The 26,695-nt window shown below is 37.7% G+C and overlaps 1 protein-coding gene across 2 annotated transcripts in view; it reads left to right on the plus strand.

Annotated features, from left to right (window-relative positions):
• The window catches only part of Iqgap1 (IQ motif containing GTPase activating protein 1), a 106,166-nt gene that overhangs the window by 46,153 nt on the left and 33,318 nt on the right, over nt 1–26,695 (plus strand). For both annotated transcript variants that reach the window (XM_047539549.1, XM_047539550.1), the window contains 12 exons: nt 404–517; nt 1,267–1,445; nt 2,514–2,598; nt 7,929–8,092; nt 9,128–9,212; nt 10,000–10,163; nt 10,349–10,509; nt 11,756–11,880; nt 14,167–14,330; nt 21,714–21,804; nt 21,988–22,155; nt 23,238–23,380. In XM_047539549.1, coding sequence (XP_047395505.1) covers nt 404–517; nt 1,267–1,445; nt 2,514–2,598; nt 7,929–8,092; nt 9,128–9,212; nt 10,000–10,163; nt 10,349–10,509; nt 11,756–11,880; nt 14,167–14,330; nt 21,714–21,804; nt 21,988–22,155; nt 23,238–23,380 — 1,643 coding nt within the window. The remainder of the gene's footprint in view (nt 1–403; nt 518–1,266; nt 1,446–2,513; nt 2,599–7,928; nt 8,093–9,127; nt 9,213–9,999; nt 10,164–10,348; nt 10,510–11,755; nt 11,881–14,166; nt 14,331–21,713; nt 21,805–21,987; nt 22,156–23,237; nt 23,381–26,695) is intronic.

A 26,695-nucleotide genomic window follows, 5' to 3' on the forward strand; every position in this document is an offset into this window, starting at 1 on the left:
TCTTTATCATTTGGCTTTCTGTCTTAGAAACAAAGTTGTTGAGTAGCAGCTAGCGATTTGGATTTTAAAGACTGAGATAACTGTGATTTACTTGTTGAGCTCCCTTTAAAGCTTCCATTTATAAATTAGTTGTAGGAAATACCATAGTAGCAGTTCTGAAAAACTTTCCCATAGGACCTTCTCACTTTATAGTTAATATTTAATGCCTAATTAATGTTTATTGATTGCTTTTTATATAGTAGCTGTGTTACGTGCTTCCATATATTATTTCACTAAATCCTTTTAATTACTCTAAGGGGTAGATGCCATTTTCTCCTGTTTTATAGTTGAGGAATCTGCTTCCTTCTCTGAGTTGTGAAAAGATACTTTATTTGCTTGACTGGGTCTTCATTCTTTTCTGTAGAAGAAGAAATCAACAACATGAAGATTGAACTAGAAAAGTATGGGATCCAGATGCCTGCCTTCAGCAAGATTGGGGGCATCCTGGCTAATGAACTGTCTGTGGATGAAGCTGCATGTAAGAAGAGAGATTTTCTAGATTCAAATGGGATTGTTGCTACCACTTGTAATTAATACTATGGTGATGATCTTGGACAATAGGAATTCTACCATCAAGTTTAAGTTCGTAGATGTGAATTTTAGACATTATTATAGTCTTCTGTGCTATTGTTATTTGGAAATAAATTATCAATTTATTAATGTTTATTAAAAGAAAGACATTTAGAAAGTCCTACATTTCATTGCCTTTTGAAGAGGTTTTTTTTTTTTTTTTTCCCCCTTTATGGTGTTTACTAGATCATTAAGGGTGAACATTTTCCACAGAAAATAAATGTTCCTTCCAGTGTTCTCTCATGAATATTTCCCTGTGTGACTGCAAATTCAACATTGCTCACAGACAGAGCTGTGGCTTTGTACATCATAAGAAAGAGACTAGGTTTTCAGGATTCTAGGGAGCTACTCCTCCAGCCCCAAGTGTTGTTTCTCTGGTCTATGAAAAGAAACCTTTTGCTGGGCGTGGTGACACATCTGTAATCCCACTGACTTGTGAGACTGAGGCAGAAGGATTGCAAGTTTGTGGCCAGCCTCAGCAACTTAGTGAGACCATGTCTTAAAATTTAAAAAATAATAAACAGGGCTGGGGACATAGCTCAGTACAGAAAAAAGGAGTCTTTCTCTGTAATAGGGGATGCAAGGTTGTTTTGTATCTGTAGTGTATATCCTTTAGTAATTTCAGTATTCTATGCTTTGAACTCTTTTCTTTTTTAGTACATGCTGCTGTTATTGCTATTAATGAAGCTATTGATCATAGAGTTCCAGCTGACACATTTGCAGCTTTGAAAAACCCCAATGCAATGCTTGTAAATCTTGAAGAGCTTCTGGCTTCCACTTACCAGGATGTACTTTATCAGGCCAAGCAAGACAAAATGACAAATGCTAAAAACAGGGTAAAAATTATAATTAATTTATATTTTTCTATCATTTGGTATGAATCCACTTTAAAAATCAGTTTTATTGAAGTATAATTTACATACAGTAAAATCCATGCATTTTAAGTATACAGTTTGAGTTTTACAAATGTATGTGGCCGGTTTACTATAGCCCTGAAGAGTTCCCTGCTTCCCCTTTGCATTCGATCTCCATCTGCCCACCCTACCTTCAGGCAACTACCAACCTGTTTTTATCACTTATTTTACCATTTCTAGAATTTCATGTAAGTGGAATTATATAGTATCTAGTTTCTTGGTATTAGGTTCTATTTTGACTTCTTGTTTTCTTCTTGAATTTTGTGCGAATGAAGTTTTGGATTCGTGGCCATTAAAAATTAATTTTACCCTTGTGAAACATGATTTCCCAATAAGGCCATTCTCCTTTCCCAGCCTCTCTGGGGTGATTTTCTTTTTTTAAACCATTGTTATCACTATATAGAAGTTAGCTGAATGATTCTTACTTGAAAAAAACTGAGGCTAGGAATCTCATAAGACTTCACTCAAATTTAATCACCCCTTGAAATTTGTGATTGAAATGATTCAGTTCTTGGGGAGGTATCCAGATGATAAAATGAAGGCAACTCTCAGAATATTCTTTGAATCTCTTATCATTGAGCAGTAATTTCAACCCTCAAAATAGGTACCATATTGGTTTCTAGATTAGCAATTACAGCCTAGCCCCCTGCATGTGCCACCAGTGAAGCTCCAAGATTGGTACCTCCATATGCCCATTCTGCTCAGGTCTGAGGTAAGGATATGGGCCATTAGCCCCACTGCCTCACAGGGTTTATCCAGTATTTCCTTCACTTGTCCAGCTCTGCAACATCCCCATGCTTATTAACAAGTAGATCTAGTTATGTTTTTAGTTGTAGTCAAGCAGCATTCTGCTTTGTTCTTTACAAAGGATTGAAGTCACATCCATACTTGTTCTTGGTTGTGTTAAGTAGTGGTGGAAAGTACAAATGTATTTCTGTGGTCTTCTTAGAGATCTGAGCTAATTTAATTACACTTTTTACTCATCCTCAGACAGAAAACTCTGAGAGAGAAAGGGACGTTTATGAGGAGCTACTCACTCAAGCTGAAATTCAAGGCAATATAAACAAAGTCAACAGTAAGTATGTCCTTGAGTTAGGCACCTAAGGGAATATTACAGAATAATGTTAGTGTTGTTCTATTCTTGGACTTAAGACATGGTTTAGCTAGGTACAGTGGTGCATGCCTCAAGAGGCCGAGGCAGGAGGATCATGAGTTCAAAATCAGCCTCAGCAACTTAGTGAAGCCCTAAGCAACTCATTGAGACCCCATCTCTGGATAAAATATAAAAAAGGGCTGGGGATGTGGCTTAGTTGTTAAGCACTCCTTGGTTCAATCCCCAATACCAAAAGACAGAGACATATTTAATGGATTTATTTTAGACATTAGTGGATTTGTTTAGGAGTGATTATTTATTATAGGCTTGTGTGTTCCTGTGCCTGTTTCAACTTTCGTTGCCCTCAGATGGCCCTTGCCTTGCACCTGCAAAGCCTTCTGGACTCTGTCTTTTTTGCTACAGTTTGGCTCTTTTATCCTGTTACAAACTTTTTAAAAATGTGTTTTCTGGCCAGGCATGATGGAGCACGCCTATAATCCCATCCCCAGAAGAATTGCAAATTGGAGGGCAGGTGATTTCTGTCATGGAGCCACACTCCCAGCTTCTTAAATTTATATTTTGAGATAGGTTATCACTGAGTTACTCAGGCAGGCCTTGAACTTGGAATCCTTCTGCCTTAACTTCTCAGCTATCTGTGATTACAGATGTGGGCTACCATGCCCAGCTCCTCAGTTTTCTTTTACAGACTGCATTTTGATTCATTGTACACAAATGGGGTACATCATTTCGTTTCTATGGTTGTGCATGATGTAGAGTCATACCATTTGTGTAATCATACATGTAATGATGTCTGTCTCATTCTACCATTTTTCATACCCCCCCCAATTTCCCTCTACATAATCTAAAGTTCCTCCATTCTTCTCTCCCCCCGTCTCTCCCTGACCCCCATTATATATCATCATCCACTTACCAGGGAAAACATTCGGTCTTTGGTTTTTTGGGATTGGCTTATTTCACTTAGCATGATATTCTCCAGTTCCATCCATTTATCTGCAAATGCCATAATATTATTATTCTTTTTGGCTGAATAATATTCCATTGTGTATATATATAGAGAGAGAGAGAGAGAGAGTTTCTTTATCCATTCATCTGTTGAGGGGCATCTAGGTTGGTTCCACAATCTAGCTATTGTGAATTGAGTTGCTATAAACATTGATGTGGCTGTTACTGTGCTAATTTTAAGTCCTTTGGGTATAAACTGAGGAGTGGGATTACTGGGTCAAAAGGTGAGTCCATCAAGTTTTCTGAGGATTCTCCACACTGCTTTCCAGAGTGGCTGCACCAATTTGCAACTCCACTAGCAATGTAAAAGTGTGCCTTTTCCCCCACATCCACATCAACATCTGTTACTGTTTGTGTTCTTGATAATAGCCATTCTAATTGGAGTAAGATGAAATCTTAGAGAAGTTTTAATTTGCATTTCTCTAATTACTAGAGATGTTGAACACTTTTTCATGTACTTATTAATCGCCTGTATATCTTCTTCTGTAAAGTGTCCAGTTCCTTGGCCCCTTGATTGATTGAATTCTTTGTATTTTTGGTGTAAAGTTTTGTAAGTTCTTTATAAATTTTGGAGATTAGTGCTCTATCTGAAGTGCATGTGGAAAAGATTTTCTCTTGCTCTGTGGGTCCTCTTTTCACAATATTGATTGTATCCTTTGCTGAGAAAAAACTTTAGTTTGAATCCATCCCATTTATTGATTCTCAGCTCCTCAATTTTAACATCTTTGTAAACTCTTTTAATTAGAGATTACTTATTCTGCTTCTTTTGAAATTTTTATAGTTCCCAGCATAGTGTTAGAAAGAATTAAAATTTTTTATTTTAACCAATTACACCAGACTTCAATTTGTTTTGCTCAAGATAATAATGTAGTAATAGTAATCAGTGTCTTCATTGCTTATGGAGCTTCTAATTTGTTGTTTGAACTAATACTCTTAATCTAGAGAGAATTTTTGAAGAATTTTATCAACTCCATTTAATATAAAGGTCTAAATCTTGACCAAGATTCCATTTATCCTGTTACATTTTGGTTCATTTATTTAGGATAATGACCTTCTGAACAGAGTAGTAGTACCATTCAAATATGACTGATTTCTTGTGTTGGATTTCTATGAATACTTAGGTTAGCAAATATAAGCTGAACTGTCCTTATACTTATTTCTCTGTGTGAGAAGAAAGTCCAGTATGTTTCCTATTGCATAGAGTGCATAAAATATTTTTTGCTTTTCTAGGAAATTTTTCTTACAATATTGTTTGGGGTTTTATAACCTTTATTGCTTTACCTTGCTAATTATATGAGAGTTATAAACATATAAGGAAATAATCAACAATGCATGTTTTCAGTGTTCTATGCACATTGTTCTGATATGGTCACAGAAGTTCTCAAACTCTCAATATAGTGGGGAAGGTAGCCATACAAAGGAATAATTTCAGGGCAGCTTGATTATAGTAAGATAGCAAAGGTGTATGAGGTACAGTCATAAAAAAGGGAAGGGTGATTTCTGCTCAAGATTGGGATAGGTTTTCAGTGCATGCAAATATTTACTGAGATTCTTAGGAAAGATAAGAGGATGAGGATAAGGCAGAATTCCCTGTAAAGAGGACGGTCTTTTCCTAATTGCAGAGAAAGTGTGAGGCAAAAGAATGTTATGTCCTTAGGAAGATATAGGGACTTTGTCATCTTAATGTAATTATAGTTTTTTGCTTGGGCATGAGAGCCAGCAACACTGCTCATTAACACTGCTCCAGAGGAAAGCTGCAGGCTGAGTAGTTAGAAACCAGAAAATGTTATTTTATTTTTTGTTAAGTAGGATAAGAAAATTAAAGTTAGAGAATTAAAGTTCAATGAGAGAATGTACTTAAATAACGTTGTAAACTTCATCATCTTTGCAATATAAATGTCAGTAAATGTTCATTTACATTTTTACATATTTAAGTGATAAATTTATGCTTCCAGAGAAAGCATAATTGATTAGAGGCTTTTATAGCAGATACTCAGATTCTATAGCCCATACCTAGACAAAATTTGGTTGCTACCAGTATCAATTTTATTTTCTGCCCCCTACTATAAAATAATAATAAAAATAAGATAAAACCTCCATGAGGATGGGGGATATTTGTTAACTGCTGTTTTGACAGCATATAGTAGGGCCACAGTGAATATTGTGGAAGGAATAATGGCCATATAGACCTTCAGCTATGATTCGAGAAGATCATATATACCTTGGCATAAGGTTCAGTTAGTTGAATTGCAGGCATAATCATTAGGAAGAAATAAGCAGTCTCCCAGGAACCTACAATGAGATCATAAATTCAGAACAGTTTTTTTTTCTTTCTTTTACCTTTTGGTTTTATTAGTTCTACTCCTCCCCTGATGTTTCCACCTACCCTTTACTCCAAAAGTAACAGGCAGAAGTTTATTGAAGTGATAGAAAAAGGAAAAGGGGACACTTGCAAGGGAGAGACTAGGTCTTCTCCGAGAGAAGGGCAACCATTTTCCATTTTATTTAAGACTTTATGTTCGCTTGGGTTGTTTTGCCTTTCTAAGAACTATGTTAATAGTTGCTTTTTTAAAAATGAAATCATTTAAAATTAACAAGTTTTGTGATGACCCAGATATTTTGATTTTTGGTATTTTATTGGTTTCCTTTTGCTACTTTGGTGATAAAATCAGATGTTCATCTCTGAGTTGGGTGGAAGTGGGATAATACTCCATTTTTTTCTAAAAAAGAATAAAGAAACTAAAAATACTGAAGTATATTTCCAAATGGCTATAATTTCTGAAATCAGAAATTATTCTATCTTTGAACTTAATAACACCTTATTTATTTTATAATATATGAAGTGCTTTCATGTATATTTCATTTAACCCTAAAAATCACACTGTGAGCTAGGCACAGTGACATGAGCCTGTATTCCACAGCATTTGGGAGGCTGGGGCAGGAAGATTGCTTGAACCCCATGAGTTTGAAACAGCCTGAGCAACATAGTGAGATATTATGCCTATAAATAAATAAATAAATAAATAAATAAAATCACCCTATTAGGAATGTATCTTTACTAGCATTTTCAGATGAAGGAATGTCTGGGTTTCCACTGTTAGATGTTGCATTAAAGAACTTGTATGACATTGAGGTCTGTGACTAGAAATAGAAAATGTTGAGCGGGGAAGACAGCCTCTTCCACTCTGCACAGGACAGATCACCTTGATGCCTGGACACTGATTGCCTTGGGTTGAGTGTGTTCAGGAGATATCAGGATAATGAATGGATTCAAATGATTCAAATGATGCTGTATAAGAATGGTTGAAGAAACTCAGGCTCTTGGTAAGGAGTTCATTTTTACAGGAAGCTAGAGGAAGTAGATGCTAGAGTGGGAACTTTAAAAAGTCTTTGAAACAAAATTATAGTCTATAAACATGATCTGTTCAACTATTGGACATTTTAGAGGGATTTTAGACATCATATTAGTCTGGATTAGTAGCTCTATTAGTGCCCATGTCAGTGCTAATCTGTCTACATCTGGAAACTTTTAAGTAGGCTTGGGAGTGGCTTAGGAATCTGTATGGAATTTGGTGAATAGCCTGGTTAAGACCTCCTGGACTTGATAACTTTAAGATTATCTTCTAAGACACAGTGGAATTTTATTCAGCCATAAAGAAGAAAATTATGGCATTTGTCAGTAAATGGATTAAATTGGAGAACATCATGCTAAGTGAAATAAACAGGATTCAGAAAATGAAGGGTCAAATGTTCTCTCCCATATATAGAAGCTAGAGCAAAGTAAGGGGAATAAAATGAGGGTAGAGGCAGTAAGATATGATAAAGACAGGGAAGATCAGAGTAGGAGATTGATGGGAAAGAGGAGGAAATGCAGAATTAATTTGACAAAATTATGTTATGTACATGTATAAATATACCACAGTGAATTCTATCTTTGTGTATATTTATAAAGTACCAATTAAATATATAAATGAGTGGAAGGTAGACCACTGAAATAGAAGGGAAATAGGGGGAGGAAAAGTAGGGGACACTGGGGACTGAAATGGAGTAAATTAAATTCCATGCATGAGTGATTATGTCAAAATGAAGCCAGCTATTATACACAACTATAATGTACCAATAAAAGCAAAAAAAAAAAAAAAATTTCTCTTCTAATCCTAAAATCTTATGCTTCTGAGATACTACAGAATAAAGGCCAAGTAATATTTCCCTAATCTGGAACTGAGATTGAGGCTATACTAACACAGTATCTTTTTTTTTTAAGTTTTTGTCTTTTTCTTCCTCCTCAGCATTTTCTGCATTAGCAAACATTGACTTGGCTTTAGAGCAGGGAGGTGCCCTGGCCTTGTTCAAGGCTCTACAATCCCCTGCTCTGGGTTTGCGAGGACTGCAGCAACAGAACAGTGACTGGTATTTCAAGCAGCTCCTAAGTGATAAGCAGCAGAAGAGACAGGTAAACATACTCTGGGTGGAACCTGCAAGAGTTCCTGTATGTCCATTTGATTTTTCTTTGTTTGTCTTTGATACTGGGCATTGAACCCAGGGTCATTTAATCACTGAGCCACATCTCTAGCACTTTTTATTTTTTATTTTGAGACAGGGTCTGAGTTGCTGAGGGTCTCACTAGTTTACTGAGGCTGGCATTGAATTTGCCATCCTACTGCCTCAGCCTCCCTAATCACTGGAATTACAGGTGTGCATCACCATACCTAGCTCTTTACATTCATTTGGATCCCATGCTGTCATTTAAAGATATTTATGTGGTCTTTTCTTATTCCTAATATAGCTTTTTTCCATCATGTAAATTAGTTGACAAAAACTATCCTCAGGTAAAGTACACATTATCCTCAGTCCTCTTTTGCTTTTAGAGCTGTGAATCCTCTTTTAAAATAAATGATACTCACCCTGAATCTAACCACCTCTTCACTTCAGCTGTCCTGCTCCTCTCTGAGAAAAAGCCTTTGAGAGAAAACAAAATCTGAATATTTTTACATTATTACTTTGGGAATTTCCACTTTAAAACAAACACACACCCCTCACTAGTTTTCCCTGGTTAATGCTGGGAAAACACTTAATTTTCTCTACAGGTAGATTGTGTGGAATTGAATTTTGTGGGTTTTTTGTTTGTTTAAAAAAACAAACTTGAAGGAGTTTCTTTTTTTGTCTAAATAAGGGCAAGTACATGTTTTACAAATTCTCAACATATATTGGTTAGAGAAAGCAGCAATAATATGCTAATGATTCTATAAACATTTTCTCAGAACATTTTGATGCTTTTTACAAAATAGTTTTTAAAATATACTGATATATGGAAAGTCACTCTATCCCAGATTTGGCTGTAACCAAGCTGTCACTTGGATCCATATAGCCTGGAGCTGTCATTTGTGTCTGTGGTTCTCTGTCCCTCTGCTGTTAAGATATGAAAACTGTCAGATCTAGAGGCATAGGCATGAGTCATATTTTCATAAATGTTCTTTGCTTTTCTCAGAGTGGTCAGACTGATCCCCTGCAGAAAGAGGAGCTGCAGTCTGGAGTAGATGCTGCAAACATTGCTGCCCAGCAATATCAGAGAAGTAAGTCCTCTCAGCTGGGTGTCCACTGAAATATTTAGGGAAGGGAGGAAGGTTGGGGCTTCATGTCAATAAGGGTGTAAGATTAGCATTTGTTACCCTTCACCCTCTGCCCCAAACCTATTGGCCATAATAACTGTCAGGAACTTTGGGAGGTAGTAGGGTTCTTCCAGTTTTAAAAAGTAGAACTAGAGTTTATGTAGGGTTACTTTGGCCAATAAGCTGTCGGTTAGGGAAATATCTAGAGGAGGAGACACAAGATTGGTAAAATTTGAATTGTGAATGAGAAAAAAGAAGAATGTTTCTTATGTGAGACAATAAGGAAGAAAGTAGGAGCAGAAGTGCAGGTTGTGAGCAATTCATTTAAGGGAATGGTGATTAGAATAACATTTTTATAGATGTTTTGGGTTGAATAATGTTGGATAAAGTGTTGGAAAGACTGTGGGAAGCTTTGAATGGCTGCATAAGATGTGGGTATTTGTTGGACTCCTAGGGAAGGAAGAGAAGTTTTAGGTAGAGACAGTAGTGGCATATGGGATGAACTGAGTGGAAAGAAAACATGGATGAGGAGAATGATTAGGAGGCTGCCCTTTTTTTGAACAGCTATATTGAAATATGGTTCACATATCATACATTTCATTCATCATGCAAAAGAAGCAATATTTTAAAGATAAAAGATCCACTTCAAACTTCATAACCTGATGTTTCATAGCTCTGTGAAAATTGTCACCTCCTTCCCCACAGGGCTGTCTGAGCCTGCTGCATTTCTGACCTCCTATTTTCTGCACAGGATTGGCAGCAGTGGCAGCAATTAATGCTGCAATCCAGAAGGGTGTTGCTGAGAAGACTGTTTTGGAACTAATGAATCCTGAAGCCCAGCTGCCCCAGGTGTATCCATTTGCAGCTGATCTTTATCAGAAGGAGCTGGCTACTCTGCAGCAACAGAGTCCTGAAGTAAGTTAACCAAGCCTCTCCTGACTGTGATCAAAACAGGGTAGAAGCAAGTTTAATACCTACATCTTAGTGTGCTTGGGTAGAATGGTTTTCCAGAAACTTACTTTTCTTATAGTTTTGTTAAATTTCCGTCTCTCTTGGTATTGGAGAATACCTCACTGTTTTCCTTCTCTCTTTCTGTACAGCATAACCTCACCCATCCAGAACTCTCTGTTGCTGTGGAAATGCTATCATCGGTGGCCCTAATCAACAGGGCACTGGAATCAGGAGACATGAGTACAGTGTGGAAGCAGTTGAGCAGTTCAGTTACAGGCCTTACCAACATTGAGGAAGAGAACTGTCAGAGGTGGGTGCCTGCAGGAAATGAATTGAGTCCATTACATAGCCTTTTGTCTGTCTTCTCTGCAAGCATTATGACTATAGTGTAATCATCCTTTTTTGTTGTTGTTGTTCTGTTTTTTTCTTTTTTTTCCCTTTTGTCCTGTATTATGCTGAAGGATTTACAGTACATTACAGATACCATGATGATCCCCTCCTAAATATATGTGCTTGTCTAAATTTGTTATATACCTGAAGTAACACTCTATTATCAGCAGTATTAGTACTTCTTTAATGTCTTCTAAATCTAGTCTTTTTTCATTCTTGTTCAGTTGTTCCCAGACTGTCCTTTGTAGCTGGTTTGTTCAAACTAGGATCTAGACCAGGACCATGTGTGGCATCTGGCTTGTGTCCCTTAAGTTTCTTTTAATCTAGAATAGGTCCTCTTTTTCGTGACACTGATTTGTTAATGAGATGGGACTAGTTGTCCTATGAAATACCCCATCTTATGTATAGTTCTAGCTGCTTTCTCATATTTGGCTTATTCTTATAAATTAGAAATTGGATCTAAAGGCTTAACGTGATTTACTTGACCATTTTTGTGATGTGTATTTCATATCAAAAGAAATATAAAATCTATTTTTCCTTCTATTTGAGATTCTAAAATTGATCCTTGGATCAGGGAAACAGTTTAAACACTATTGCATATTTCTTTTTTCCTTTATCAACAGGACATCATTTCTTTTTGAACCTTTTACAACATCAAAATGCCCCTTTCCCACTAAACATTCACATAATATTTTTAACCCAATAGAACATTTTTGCTTAAGTCAGCACTTTAATAGTTGCTGATTGATGATTTGTTGATCTGTCATTGCTTATACATTGATTAGCTCATTTGTCTATGGTTGAGGGGGTGCTGGGAATTTAGTCTAGGATCTCATGTGTGCTAGGCAAGTACTCTACCACTGAGCTACACACCCAGCTCTTCCCTTTTATGTCAGAGGAATTGCTTCAGTTGCTGCCCCAGATTCTAGAATTAGAGATAGTCATACTTAGAAATTAGAATATATAACCAGCTATTGAAAAAGTGATTTCCTTACATTTTCACACTTTGTTTAAGGTAACTCCTCAGTCCCAAAACTTGCCTATAGATTATATCAAACAGCTGGGGTACCCTAGAGATTTTTGTTTATTGAGTACTTTGTTTCTTAGTCTTCTCATTTATGTTATAATTCTGAAAGTTTTTTTTCCTTGATTGGGGTTGGGGGCAGGTATCTCGATGAGTTGATGAAACTGAAAGCTCAGGCACATGCAGAGAATAATGAATTCATCACATGGAATGATATCCAAGCTTGTGTAGACCACGTGAACCTGGTGGTGCAAGAGGAACATGAGCGTGAGTAATCATCCTGCCCCTTAGATAGTGTCACTATTAAAGATGTTGCAGTTCCATGAGCTGGTTCTGCATATCACTGCTTGAATAACTTTTGAGAGAAAAATATTTATAAAGCTCAAAAGCCAAGATTGGGCCAGGTACCTGTACCTGTATTGCTCGGGAGGCTAAGGCAGTAGGATCTCGAGTTCAAACCCAGCCTCAGCAAAAGCAAGGCACTAAGCAACTCATTGAGACCCTATCTCTAAATAAAATACAAAATAGGGCTGAGATGTGACTCAGTGATCGAGTGCCCCTGAGTTCAATCCCCAGTACCACCCCCACCCCCCAAAAAAAGCTAAGATTTTATATTGTTTTCAAAACATAGGCAGTTGCTGTAATTAAGTATGAATTAATAAATGAATTTGAGGAACTGGGCAGAACACTTGTTTAACATGCATGGGGCCCTGGGTTCAATTCCTAGTACTGCCAAAAAAAAAAAAAAAAAAGGAAGAATAAAAAATGTTTTCAGGAGTTGAATTGAACATGATCTGTTACTGTTAAATGCTGTTTTAAATATATACATAAATAGTTCTGCCATTAACTGTTAACTACCTGGAATTAGGTTACTTAGGTCAAGACCACTATCCTCTACAAGACTCCTTGCTTCAGACTTTACTTAAGTTCCAGGGGTTCCTAGGTTATTGCACTTGTGAACAGCTGGCTATAAATTTAGGGGTTCTGTCCTTCCTCAGGTTCAATAGTTAGCTAGAATGACTCAGAACTGGAAAAAGTGCTAGACTTATGATAATAGTTTTATTACAAAGGATATAAATTAGGACCAACCAAAAGAAGAGACCCGTAGGGCAATATCTGGGAGGGTCTCAAATACAAGGCTCTGTCCCTTCAGGATGTGTCTACTTCCTGATATTGACCTATATCACACACCAGAGAAACTCACCTGAGTTTTGGGTATCCACAGTTATTATTTGGGCTTCATTACTTACACGTGGTTGATTGAATTAATTGGCCATATGATTAAACTCAGTACCTAGTCTGCTTCCCCTTCCTGGCAATCAGGAGGCCAGGCTGGTTTCACATGACTCCAAGCCCCAGTCTTAACAATAATGTGGTTGATCTTTCCAGATGGGTCAGCCCTCATCCTCAAATTACCTAGAGACCTACTAGCAGTTGTTGGTTAGCATAAATGTGGTTGTGGTATGAGGACCCACCCTAAAGAACATAGATAAAACTGTCACTCGGCTTATTCCAAGGATTATAGGGGCTCCCTCCCAGGAACCAGGCACAAAGACCAGCCAGATTTTGAACTGTATAACAGAGTCCTTATAAAAATACACAGTTGCCTAAAATACCTGAAGAACAAATACTTTCTCTCTCTCTTTTTTTTTTTTTTGCAGTGCTGGGGATTGAACCCAGGGCCTTGGGCTTGCAAGGCAAGCACTCTATCAACTGAGCTATATCCCCAGCCCAAGAACAAATACTTCTAATTTAAATTTTTTAAATTTCCTATGAGAAATACTAAACTCACATGGAGGGAAAGAGATTTGCCATGGAATGGTGATGGTGGTGTCGGGGGGTAGGTTTAAATCTTCCATCTGCCTCTTGTTTGATGGACAATCTTAGAGAAAAGGTTCTTGAACTTTTCTCTTTTCTTCTATAAAAATATTGAATTAGTTAACTTTGTAAAATCCTTTATATTCTGACTTTTTGTGAGTCAGAAGTGATTTTGATTACGTATTTGAATATACCTGAAAACTATAAAGCCAGTTTCATCAAAAATCCTCATCACTTTTAATTGGAAGAACTAAAAATTTTTTTAAAAAAGAATTTTAGCTTTCAATAGGAATGAGTATGAGGGAGGTTAGATTAAATAAACACTAAATTATTTTTTTAAAAAAGTGCTTCTTAATGGATAACAAATGGTAGTCTGATTCATGGCTACTCTGATGGATGTATGATTAGCATGTTTCAAATTTTATTTTTAGGATGGGGTTTCAGCCGAATTGGCCAAATTTTATTGTTCTATTGTGTGCATGTTACTAATATGTAACAACAAATCTCACCATTATGTATTATTATAATGTGCCAATAAGTAATGTGGGAAAAAAAGAAAAGGAGTCTCGCTGTGTTGTGTATGCTGATTTTGAGCTTGTGGCTTCAAGTGATCCTTCCCCCTCAGTCTCCTGAGTGACTATGACTATAGGTGTGCACCTCCATGCCTGGATAGAATTGATTTGTTTCTAAATTTCATAATTTAAAAAAATAACCTTTTTTTCTTTGTGTATCTAGGGATTTTGGCCATTGGTCTAATTAATGAAGCCCTGGACGAAGGTGATGCCCAAAAGACTCTGCAGGCCCTGCAAATTCCTGCAGCTAAACTTGAAGGAGTCATTGCAGAAGTAGCCCAGCATTACCAAGACACACTGATTAGAGCAAAGAGAGAAAAGGCCCAGGTGAGCAGCCCTGGAATTATTCTTTTTGTTTAGAGCAATTCATCTTTTCTAGAATGAAGATGGGATGTATTCTTGATTATTGACTATTTTCTGGTCCCCCATAGATTCAGAGCACTGGAGAGGTGAATTATTAGAAATAGATGCCCTCTTTCAGAAGTTCATGCTATTTTACACATTTGGGCTTTTGTTTTTTGTTGTTAGTGGTAGACACATCTCTTAGGGTAAATATTTTGGAAATATAAGATCCAGAAAAATGCACAAGCTGTGTAAGTACTCAGATACATAAATTTTTAAAACTTAACATGCCTGTGTAATTGGTATTCAGAGTATAGCAAGCATTACCAGTACCCCTCAAATCTCCTTCATGTCCTTTACTGCCTTGTCCACTTTGCCATTTGGTGGTAACCACTATCCTGATTTTTAACTCCATAGTTCGTTTTTTTTTTTTTTTTTTTGGTTTTTTTTTTTTCCCCATAGTTCGTTTTTGCCCATTTTTGAATTGTATTTAAATGGAAACATAAGTTATGTACTCTTTTTGTGTTGACCTTTTGTCCAATGTTAGTGATGTTCATCTGTATGGTCACAGGTAGCAATAGTTTTTCATTCTCATTGTTTTGTTCTATTCCATTGTACAATGATAAATTCTATTATTGGAGAAGTGTTTTTTTTTTTTTTTTTTTTTTTTGCAGGACTGGGGATTGAACCATGGATGCTCTATCACTGAGCTCTCTCTAGCCATTTTCATTTATTTATTATATGGTTTCATTTTTTGGTACTAGGGATTGAACTCAGGGATGCTTTACCATTGACTGCATCCCTAGTTCTTTTTATTTTGAGACACGGTCTCACTGAGTTGCCTAAGCTAGCCTTGAACTTGTGATCCTCCTCTGCCTCAACCTTTCGAGTTACTGGGATTACAGGTGTATGCTACCGTGCTTGACACCCTTTTTAGACAGTGTTCCTAAGTTGTAGAGGCTGGCCTCAAACTTTCATCATCCTAAAAAGGAATTACATGCTCATTAGTAGCCAGTCCTTGTTTTTCCTTACTCTTCTCCTAGGCAACTCAGTTCACTGCTGTTTATGGATTTGTCTATTTCAAACATTTCATATAAGTAGAGTCATGCAATATATGGTCCTTTGTAACTGATTGCTCTGCCCCAGCACTGCCCCTCCCCCCACTACTAGGAATTGAACCCAGGGCTACTCTTTCACTGAGCTACATCCCTTACCCTTTTTAATTATGAAACAGGGTATCATTAAGTTGCCCAGCCTGGCCTTAAACTTGCCATCCTTATTCTTATCCTGTGTGACTAGCTTCCTAAATTTAACTTGGTTTATCCAAGCTGTAACATGTATCAAAACTTTCTCTTTTTTTTAATTTAACTTTTTATTTTTACAGGCTGCATTTTGATTCATTGTACACAAATGGGGTACAGCTTTTCATTTCTATGGTTGTACACAATGTAGATTCACACCATTCATGTAATCATACTTATACATAGGGTAATACTGTCTGTCTCACTCTACTAACTTTCCTTCCCCCACCCCCTCCCACCTCATTTTCCTCTACACCATCCAAAGTTCCTTCATTCTGCTCTTCCCCTGACCTCCCACCCCACCTCATTATATATCGTCATCCACTTATCAGAGAAAACATTCGACCTTTGGTTTTTTGGGCTTGGCCTATTTCACTTAGCATGCTATTCTCTAACTTCATCCATTTAACCAGCAAATGCTGTAATTTTATTCTTCTTTATGGCTGTATATATACCACAGTTTCTTTATCCAGTCATCAATTGAAGGGCATCTCCATTGGTTCCACAATCTAGCTATTGTGGAATGAGCAGCTATGAACATTAACACAAGCAATAATAAGTGTTGGCATGAACCTGGGGAAAAAGGCACACTCATACATTGCTGGCGGAGTTGCAAATTGGTGCAGCCACTCTGGAAGGTAGTATGGAGATTCCTCAAAAAACTTGGAATGGACCCACCATTTGACCCAGCTATCCTACTCCTTGGTTTATACCCAAAGGACTTTAAACCAGCATACTACAGTGATGTAGCCACATCAATGTTCATAGCTGCTCAATTCACAATACTTCACTTCTTTTTATTACTGAATAATATTCTGTCACATGGCTATATCACATTTTATTTTTTCCTGCATAAGTTGATGGCTGTGTAGATTACTGCCACTTTATTTCTATTAGGAATAATGCTGCTATAAAAGTTTTTTAAAGTAATTGTAGTACAAACCCATCTTTTAAAAGTTTATTAGTTGTGCCACCTAGTTAGTTTGTTGGGGAAACTGAGAAGAATTTATACTTCTTTTTATGCTGTTGCTATCTAGGAAGTTTCCTTGTATGTAGTAGGCTTCATGAATTAGTTGTATGATGAAAACATAATTACATCTATTTTTCTAATTGTGATCGTTTAAGTTCTTCCTAAGTAATAACAACTAAGTAGGGTGAACCATGGCTTCCCTTTCTGTCTTAGAAAATCCCTAAAGTGAGATTCTTGCAGGAAACTGAAAAGCTAAAAGGAAATTTTAATTCAGGGAGTCGGATTCTTTCTAGGAAGTCAGGGACAGAAAAATAGACCAAGGCTCTAGTGTATGGAAGTTGCTTATACACTGACATCATGCAGGCACTATAAATTTGTATTGGAGTGGAGGAGTTGTGGGTAATATTATAGTGTTGACAGATTTCCTTGCCATGATAGCAGTTGACATCTCCATGTTTTAATCACTTGAGTGTAGTATTTGATAGTACCAGGTTTTCCTTAAGAGGCACATTGTTATACAGAATGTCACTTGATCCCATGCAGAGGATTGAATCACAACTCCTATTTCATAGCCAAGAAATGGAGACTAAGCAATCAACTGATTTCACATATTTGAGAAAGAAGGAATTGGCTTTGAAGAAGCTAGAATTGGAGGTTTTAGTCTTTCTTGCATTCATTCAACTTGGCTAATCATCAGAAAAATCATTTTAAAAATACAGTTTTAATTCTACTGATTTAGAATCTCAGCTGTGGGACCTGGCTGCAATGATTCTTTGTAGTCTGGAGGTGATAGTGTTTGCTTTCAGGAAAGTCCAAAAGAAGCCTTATTTCGAACTGTCAGAGGAGTGGAATTTGGGAGATTGTACAAGGTTGAGCTCCATGACTAAAGAGGAAAGTAGATAGAGTAGACAGTATAGAACTTACATTGTCCTCACTCATGCTGTAAGGCTGTTTGCTCTTTTTTTGATGGTACTAGGGATTGAACCCAGGGGTTCCATACCACCAAACTATGTCCTCAACCCTTTTTATTTTTGTGGCAGAGCCTCCCTAAGTTGTCAAGGCTGGCTTCAGACCTAACAATCTTCCCACCTCATCCTCTCGAAGTAGCCTGGGATTACAGGTCTTCACTGCGCCTGGCTCTGTTTATTCATTTTGTTTGCATCAGGGGAGTTAAACTTTTAGAGGATGTGAGTGGAGTTTGAAGCATTTCCTTTTACTGTGGAATAAATTTTCTGAGTTCATCAAAGTGGAGGAAGGGTAGAGTTAAAGGACAGACAGGCAAGTGTGATCTTCCAGGGAACCACCAAACAGGCCTACTAATGACAGTTCTCTGGAGGAGCTTTGAAGTCAGGGTTGGGACAGGTGGGAATATGGCAATTGAAAGCTCTCTGTTAGTGAGTCACAAAGCTCATTATTCTTACCAAGATTCTACTGTTTTGAGTTAGCTCTCCCAATATCTGCAAGCCTTCGATTACTCACCATAGTTTTTTAAAAAATTGATTCTGATCATTTTCCTATCCTTGTATTTGCTACTTTTATACCTTTTTCCCTGAACTTCCACTATGGAGCAACTAACAGACTAATACCTAAACCAGCATGGAAAAGGGCTCTGCTGTATTCTGATTGCTTGTGTTGTGTAGTTGATAAATATGTCAAGTAGATTCACATTTATGTGTTAACATGTATGTGGTATGTCCAATCTGTGACTGTGTATATGTGTATATGTAATATTTTATCTATCCCTATATAAACCATGTCACATAATAAAAGAGAGGGTTTAAAGAAAGTTTTATGGGGTAAGAATTACCCTTTAGGGGTGTGTATTCGTGCTTTCCATATATACATGTACTTAAAATTGCCATTCTTTTACCCTTTCTCCTTTCCTTTTCCCTTGTTTTCTGGCTCCTTCACCACTTTTTTTTTCCCCCCTACAGTACTGGGGATTGAACTCAGAGGCACTCTACCACCAAACTTTTTATTTTTTTAATTTGACACAGGATCTTGCTAAGTTGTTCAGGCTGGCCCTGAACTATGGTTCTCCTGCCTCAGCCTCCCAAATAGCTGAGATTCAGGTGTGTGCCACCATGCCTGTCTCCTTTACTTCTAGTTATTGCTTGCTCCTTTTTGAAAATTCTTTTCTAGTCTCTCTCTCCCTCCCTTCACCCCTTCTCCACCTTCTCTCTTTTTTAAGGTACAACTTCTTTAAAAAAAAAAAAAAAATGTTGTTTTTTATTTATTTATTTTTATCTGGTGCTGAGGATTGAACCCAATACCTTGCACGTGCTAGGCAAGCACTATACCATTGAGCCACAACCCCAGTCCCTGATCCTTATCTCTTTCCCTCTTCTGAAATGTAATCATGTTCCTAAGTGCTTGTCAGAGTTGTTAGGGGGGGCTGTACTTTATTTTGTATAGCATTTTTACATTAAATCTTGTATCTCAGTATTCTCTATAATAACCTAACTCAGGATTTTAATGCCATCCTCGGTGATTTGATTTGATCTTGGGTTATCTCTTTAGAACAGACTTTACTGATGTGTGTTTTGTCATCTTATTTGATCTTATTCAATCTGTTTGGAGCAATAAGAACCTGTTCTTTCCTTCCACTGGGATGAGGTGATATATGCTTTCTTCTTCAGTCTGCCAAAGGGTATTTCTCGACTATGTTTCCCTAACACACCTGAAATACTAATCCATTCTCTTTTTCTTGCTTTTTATAGTATCACTCTATTGCTTGTTTCTTAAAGGAATATGTATGGAAGGTTTACCTTAATCCTTTTTATTTTAGTTTGCATGGGGCAGGGAAGACAACTCCAAATGGCCAGAATTCTTCAGAAGCTCTGCCTTCTCCCGCAGGAAAGTCATGCTAGGCTTTGCAGCTTTGCTTACAGCACATTCTGTTCAAAGATGGGATCAGGCAAAAAGTGAACCAAAAGTGTCTTGATTCTGTGGAAATGCTTCTGTTTTTTTGCTTTCGTTTTTTTGTTTGTTTGTTTGTTTGTTTTAATGCAAGGGTTTTTAGGCTGCTTCTCTTGGAGACTGGACATTTTAGCCTCTTGCTATGACTTCTCAGTTTACAATTTCACAAGCCTGTTGCTGACTCATTGTAGTTTCATATTGGATCTATTGTTTCACATTTCCAGCACTTACTTTTAGGACTCTAGGGAATTGTGTGTGGTCATTTTCTATTTTCAGTAACAGAAGGTAGCTAGTGGTAGGAGAGTCTAGGTTCTATAGCTATTGGGTGATTTCTTTCTTTCTCTTTATCTGTTTATTCTTTTTCCTTTATCAAGACTATGAACTTTTTAAAATTGGCATGGGCTACCACATAATTTGGTTAGATGATCTTTCTTGGTGACTTTGGTTTTTTTTATTTGTTTGCTTTTGTGTTTTGTGGTGCTGGGGATTAAGCGCAGGGCTTTGGGCATGCTAAGCAAGTGCTCTACCACTGAGCCACATTTCCAGCCCCATGATCTTTCTAAAATGCCACATTTGAGAAAAATCACTACTCTCAGTTTCACATTTGATAGGGTGTAGGTTACCCTTTCAGCAACAGTCTTTATAAATTTCAGGTATATGGCTGTTGTGCTCTGCCAAGTGAAATGTTACATTGCTCTCTACAGTAAGACAGGAGGAAAGCCAATCTTATCTAACATTTTGTGGCAGTGAAATTTTCCACTTTGCCCCAAAGCCCAGACACTGCCTCATCTGGCCCCACAGTCATGGGTATTGACCAAGTTTTTTATTCTGCCTCACTGATGCCTTGGCAAACATATTCACATCAAGTAATCTCACTGGTTGTTTGAACTACTATTTATCCCAATTGATGTTAGCATAGGCCTGAGGAGAATAGTAATTTTGTTAGGTCTGCCAAGATCACCATAAACATGCCTCTCACAACCTGGCCATTTAAAAACCTGAGGTGTCTTGCCCATTCTGAAGAAGGCTGCCACAGTAATCTGCTGAATTGATGCTCTGGGTAAAGACTTTAGAGACATCTTATAAAACAAAGGACTCTCACTCACTCTTCTGGGACAGTTAGCTTTTATAACTTCAGTCCTACCTCTGAAATCTAACTAGTTGTCAGTGGTGGTTTCCAATTCTGACTCTCACACTGAGAATAGGTAAACAATAGAATATCTATTATGCTAACCGATAGTAACTGAAGTGACTACCTACTACTTCACTAAATCAGACTTTGATAGCCAAATTTGTGAAAATTGGTATTAGCAAGATATTTCTGATAATCCAATGCCTTTCAGAGTAAATGATCATCAGTAGCTTATTAAAGAAAATACACCCCCAACACATTGTCTGTGAGCTGAGGATAAGGTAGAGCACTTGCTTAGCATGCACAAGGCCTTGGGTTTGATACCACACATGTACCAAAAAAAAAGAAAAGGAAAGAAAAGTCTAAAACTATATTTAGAAAGATGGAAGTAAGCCACTTCTATGACATCACCTCTGTTCCCAGTAGTCAGCTCAGACTACACTATGGGCTAGTGAGGCTTTTGTTGACCATATTAAGGAAACCAATCACTATTTATTGGTGTGTTTCTCTGAAAATGTGTTTTTAAGTTGCCAAAAACTGATTTAACATTAAAATGTTAGAATATAATCTGGCGATAAGTTTAGATTGGCTGTAGTGACTCATTGCTTTAAATGTAATAATTTTAAAAGTTCTGGTTTAAAGTAAGACTTGACAGGTTTAAAAACATTGGTAGTCACAGAGAATATTCACTTCCTCTGAGTATTGTAAGCAAAAGAGACTTTCTAAAGAAAATACTACATATTCATATGCTTGCTTTGGTCTTTGTCACACTATCAAAGGCCCTCGGCCCCTTCCCAGTTTCTCTGCTCCTTTTGCCCCTTCTAGCTACTCTTGACTTCCTCAACCACTGAAATTCATTTTTGTATCCTTCATTACATCTGAGCCATTGCCCCTTATAACCTTTACCAGTTTTTTAATGCCTGACTTCTTCCATCTGACTAATATATTTGAAACTTCTTCCTCCATATCTAAATGATTCTCAGAAGCCCCCCTCATCATGTGTACACTGGTTTCATGACTCTTGTTTTGCTTTTAATTTTATGTAGGAAACCCAGGATGAGTCGGCTGTCTTATGGTTGGATGAAATTCAAGGTGGAATTTGGCAGTCCAACAAAGACACCCAAGAAGCACAGAAGTGTATGTATCAGCTATTTTGTTTCTCTTTTTGTGGCGGGTGCAGGTGGTGAGGTATTCCATATCTCCATGTTCAACTTGACCAAGATAGATCTGGTGGCAATAGTTGGCCAGTAGGTATTGTTAGGTAAACTGGTGTTTGAACCCAAACACTGTCAGATTATTAACAGTTCTCTTCTGGGGTAGTTGCCTTAGGAATCTTTGCCATTAATGAGGCAGTAGAAAGTGGTGATGTTGGCAAAACACTGAGTGCCCTTCGTTCCCCTGACGTTGGCTTGTATGGAGTCATTCCTGAGTGTGGCGAAACTTACCAGAGTGATCTTGCTGAAGTCAAGAAGAAAAAACTGGCAGCAGGTGCGTTATGGAAAAATGCATATGTACCTGAATTCTAAGAACTGGAGTATATGAGGGGATAGATGTAGAAGAAAGGGATAAGCCATAGGGATAGATGTTTTAATGTAGAAGTACAATATTTAGGCTCATTTTATTATTTATTTATTTGTTTGTTTATTTTTGCAGCACTAGGGATTGAACCCAGGGGCACTCTACCACTGAGCTACATCTCTACCCCTTTATATTTATTTTGAGACAGAATCTCGATAAGTTGTCCAGGCTGGCCTTGAACTTGTAATTCTCCTGCCTCAGCCTCATGAGTCACTTGGATAACAGGTGTGCATCACTACACCTGATTAGGCTTACTTTAAAGGAAATACTGTCCCAATTTTTGAAAATATTCTTTTCTTTCCCTTGCAAATAGCTGTCAACTATTTTATGAAAATGTGGAAAGGCTATTTGACCGCTTGCCTTTTTTAGTATTTCAATAGCTCTGGTTAAAAGTAGTTTATCTGAAAACAAAAAACAAAAATAAAAGACAATTTCATGTTCCTTTCTTTCTTAATGGGAGGTACTGAATGTTTGCAACTTTTTTTTGTACTGCACATTGAACCCAGGGCCACTTTACCACAGAGCTGCATCCCAGCCCTCTTTATATTTTTATTTTGAGAGAGAGTCTTGCTAAGTTGCTGAGGCTGACCTTGAACTTTGAATCCTCCTGCCTCAGCCCTTCAAGTTGCTGGAATTACAGGCATGTGCCACCACACTTGGCATTTGCAAATCTTTTATCAGAACAGTTTTCCAACACACAGGTCTTAGACATTGACTTTGGAAAGGGCAGCTAGTCATGGTTAATTTCATAATTTGATTTCATAGGTATTTTCCTTTTATAATGTAGATCTGAATAAATTAAATTAGATATTATATAACCATCATTTAATGTTGTCTTAGAATGCACCTTTGTTTGCAAAAAAACCAAGGAATCAGTTTTGGGAATGGTTTTCATTCAGATTGTTAAACTTACTAGAATAATCCTATAGTATTAGACACATTAAAGGGGGTGGGCTATGGGTTTGTTTTATCTTTCCTTTATTTTCTGCCAGGAGATAATAACAGCAAGTGGGTGAAGCATTGGGTGAAAGGCGGGTATTATTATTACCACAATCTGGAGACACAGGAAGGAGGTTGGGACGAACCCCCAGACTTTGTGCAAAATTCTATGCAGCTTTCCCGGGAAGAGATCCAGGTAAGTTACCTTTCTTCAACTAAGAAGGGACTGAGAGAAAGTGTTTAGAGCTCATATTAGTTAAGGGGAGGAGGACATGTTGTCAGAAGCCTTAGAATAAATTTCATCTATGTGGGGCTGGGGAGATAGCTCAGCTGGTAGAGTGCTTGCCTCACAAGCACAAGGCCCTGAGTTCGATCCCCGGTACTGCAAAAAAAAAAAAAAAAAAAAAAAATTCAGCTATGTAATGTTTTTGAGTAATTTTTTCTTTCTTTCTTTTCTTTTTCTTTCTTTTTTTTTTTTTTGACACAACACCTTAATCTGTATTTATTTTTATGTGGTGCTGATGATTGAACCCAGTGCCTCCCCATGCTAGGGCAAGCACTCTACCACTGAGCTACAACCCCAACACCAGAGTAATTTTTTTTTAGTGGTTTTGGGGATGAGTAAAGGCTGAACTGGTGAAATATCTGAATAGTAGAATGTAGTTAGATAAATTGTGTGCTTATTAAAGGAAATTTGATTGATCTAAAGATGATCTGTCTTCCATTTGTTCATATTATTGTGAAAACAAAAGGCACAGACCTGAGTACAACCATGTAAGGCAGGGAAAAGTAGGGGCTCTGATAATAAATGATGGAAATGTTGAGGAGAAGTTTAATTCTGTGCTATAAGAAGACACCACGGGTAGTATTTTAACATATGAGAAAAAGAGGAAAGGCTCTTTTGGACAGAAAAGAATGTAGGGAAAGGCACTAGGACTGAGAAAACAGACCATTTAAGGAAAGACACATTAGTGTTGTTGACTGGCATACTGAGGATACTGCAGAAAAGCAGGCAGAGAGAGACAGTCCTATGTGCACTGTGCTGAGGAATCCAGCCTCCATCTTCTACCAGAGCAGCGTATAACCATTGCTAGATAAGGTGCCTTTGAGTGTTACCTCCAGAAAAACACTCATGCCTAGTGTTTTGCAGGTATGTCAGGACCTAAGAATTTAAAGAAAGGAGTGACACTACCTGGCTTTATGCACATGACCTTTCTCCCTCCCTATATCAAAATAATGGCCATCAAGTGTGGCTTCTCCTGCTCCCCACTCTATACTTTTCATCTTTGGATTTTCACTCAGTCCTGATTCTTTTCTCTAGAGGAAAAAAATCTCTATTTTCCAAAGCTCGTTGTTCATCTTATACATGATGCCATCTTCTCCCAATTCCTTTCAGATTTTGTATTCCTCATATTTTCAATTCTACTCTATTGCTTAGGTCAGCACTTGTCAAAATTTAATGTGTGTATGAATCACCTGGTGTATTAGTCAGTTTTTTGTCACTATGACCAAAATACCTGACCAGAACAACTTAGAGAAGAAAAAGTTCGTTTTGAACTCATGGTTTTAGAAGTTCAGTGTATGGTCAGCCAATTCCATTGCTCTTGGCTGAGGTAAGGCCAAACATCACAGCAGAAAGGCATGGCAAAGAAAAACTACTAACTCAAGGTACATAAGAAGGAGAGAAGTAGGGGGTGGGGGTGGGGGCAGACAGACACCAGGGAAATATAAACCCCAAAGGAACACCCCCACCAGGGAAATATAAACCCCAAAGGAATACCCCCAGTGACCTAACTTCCTCAAACCATATCCCACCTGCCTACAGTTACCACCCAATTAGTTCATTCCAATTAATCCATCAAGTTAATTGGTTCACAGATTAGGTTATTGCTTTCATAATCTAATCGTTTCCTACTGTGTTAACACAGGAGCTGTTGGGGGACACTCATATCCAAACCATAATACATAGGGATCTTGTTAAAATGAAGATTCTGTTTCTTTGAGTCCAGGGTAGGATTTGAGGATCTGAGAATCTACATTTCTGATAAGTTCTCAGGTGATACTGATGCTGCTGGTCCAAGGACTATACTTTTAAGTGTTAGTCTACATATATAATTATGTTTCCCTTATCTAAAAGGAAAAAGAAAAAGTTTCATACCCATAGAATTTTGCTGATTTGACCTCACTTATGTTCATACTCTTTGTCTTTGCTAATTTCTTTGAAAGTTAGTATGCCCCTCACTGATTCATTCTGTTACTGTTCAGTTCTTAACTCGTTGTAATATAGTATCCTGTATGACTTGTAATTTAGTAAAACTGTTATTTTAGAATTCATCAGTAACCTTTTAATTACCAAATTTGTTTAGGAGGTCTCATATTTGACTTGAGATACTGTCTTTAAACCCTGAATTCTCTTGATTCTATTGGCCCTCTTCTGTACATGTTCTTTCCTGAGTGGTCTCATTCAAGCCTGTTACTCCAGCCCTCACCTTTGTGCTTGTGACTCCTAAATCTTGTATCTTCAGATGTTTTAAGCCCTTTTCCTCACCACCAGTTTGCCCTTCCATTTGCAGTCTAGAAGTCCAGCAAATACCTCAAACACAGCTTGACCAAAAAAAAAAAAAAAAAAAAAAAAGCACATAAAAGCTCTTAAGGTGTTTTTTGCTTCCTCTCACATAGAATGATTCTGGAGCTTTAACAATCCAGGAATGGTGTGGTAGCTACCCATCAGCTGTCCCACAGTCCTGCTATCACTGAGCTTTCTTAGCATATGGCCTCCATTCTCAAGGTCACCTTGTCATTCACAATGGCAGCTTAGAGCTCCAACTATCAAGTCAGCAGTCCAGACAGGATGTAGGGAGAAGGGGAAGAAAAGCTAAAGGGTGTGCTGTCAGCTCCCTTTCTTTAGGAGCTTTCCCAAAGGTCTCACCCAACCTCGTCTTCTCACAGCAGGGGTGGTTCTAAATGCTCATGGTGTTGCAGGAGTGTGGGGGCGAGGACTAGAGGGAGAAGACTCTAATACCATGGAAAAGGGAGAATGTGGGTACTGATTGGGTAACCAGATGCTCTTCCTCCCCATTCTCACTGCTGCTGCCCTCATTTAAGCCCATGTCCTCTCACGTTGATGATGACAGCAGCCTTCTAATTCTCTCACTTGCTTAAAGTTTCTCCTCACTCCAGTCAGTCAGCTTTTCTGCTAACAGTATTATTTTTCTAAAAACAAATATGATTGTTGAATTCCTTTGCTTCAAGGTTTTCTGGTTCTTCAGTTCCTGCGGCAACAGTCCAAAACCTTTAGACTGCTTTTTAAGACCACTTGCAGTCTGTGTAGGGATGAGGAGGTGTCCCACACTGTGGCATCCTGGGGGCCACCTGGTGCTCAGTACGCAGCCCTGTATTCCTGCCAACAGTGACCCTGTCTCAGCTAGTATAGTGGTGGGGAATAGGTGGGTGGGTAAGAGATAAGGTGTAAAAGAAGATCAAGCTGGCCCTGAAAAAACACACCTGAGGT

The sequence above is a fragment of the Sciurus carolinensis genome, chromosome 2 (assembly GCF_902686445.1).
Source record: "Sciurus carolinensis chromosome 2, mSciCar1.2, whole genome shotgun sequence".
Taxonomy (NCBI): Eukaryota; Metazoa; Chordata; class Mammalia; order Rodentia; family Sciuridae; genus Sciurus; species Sciurus carolinensis.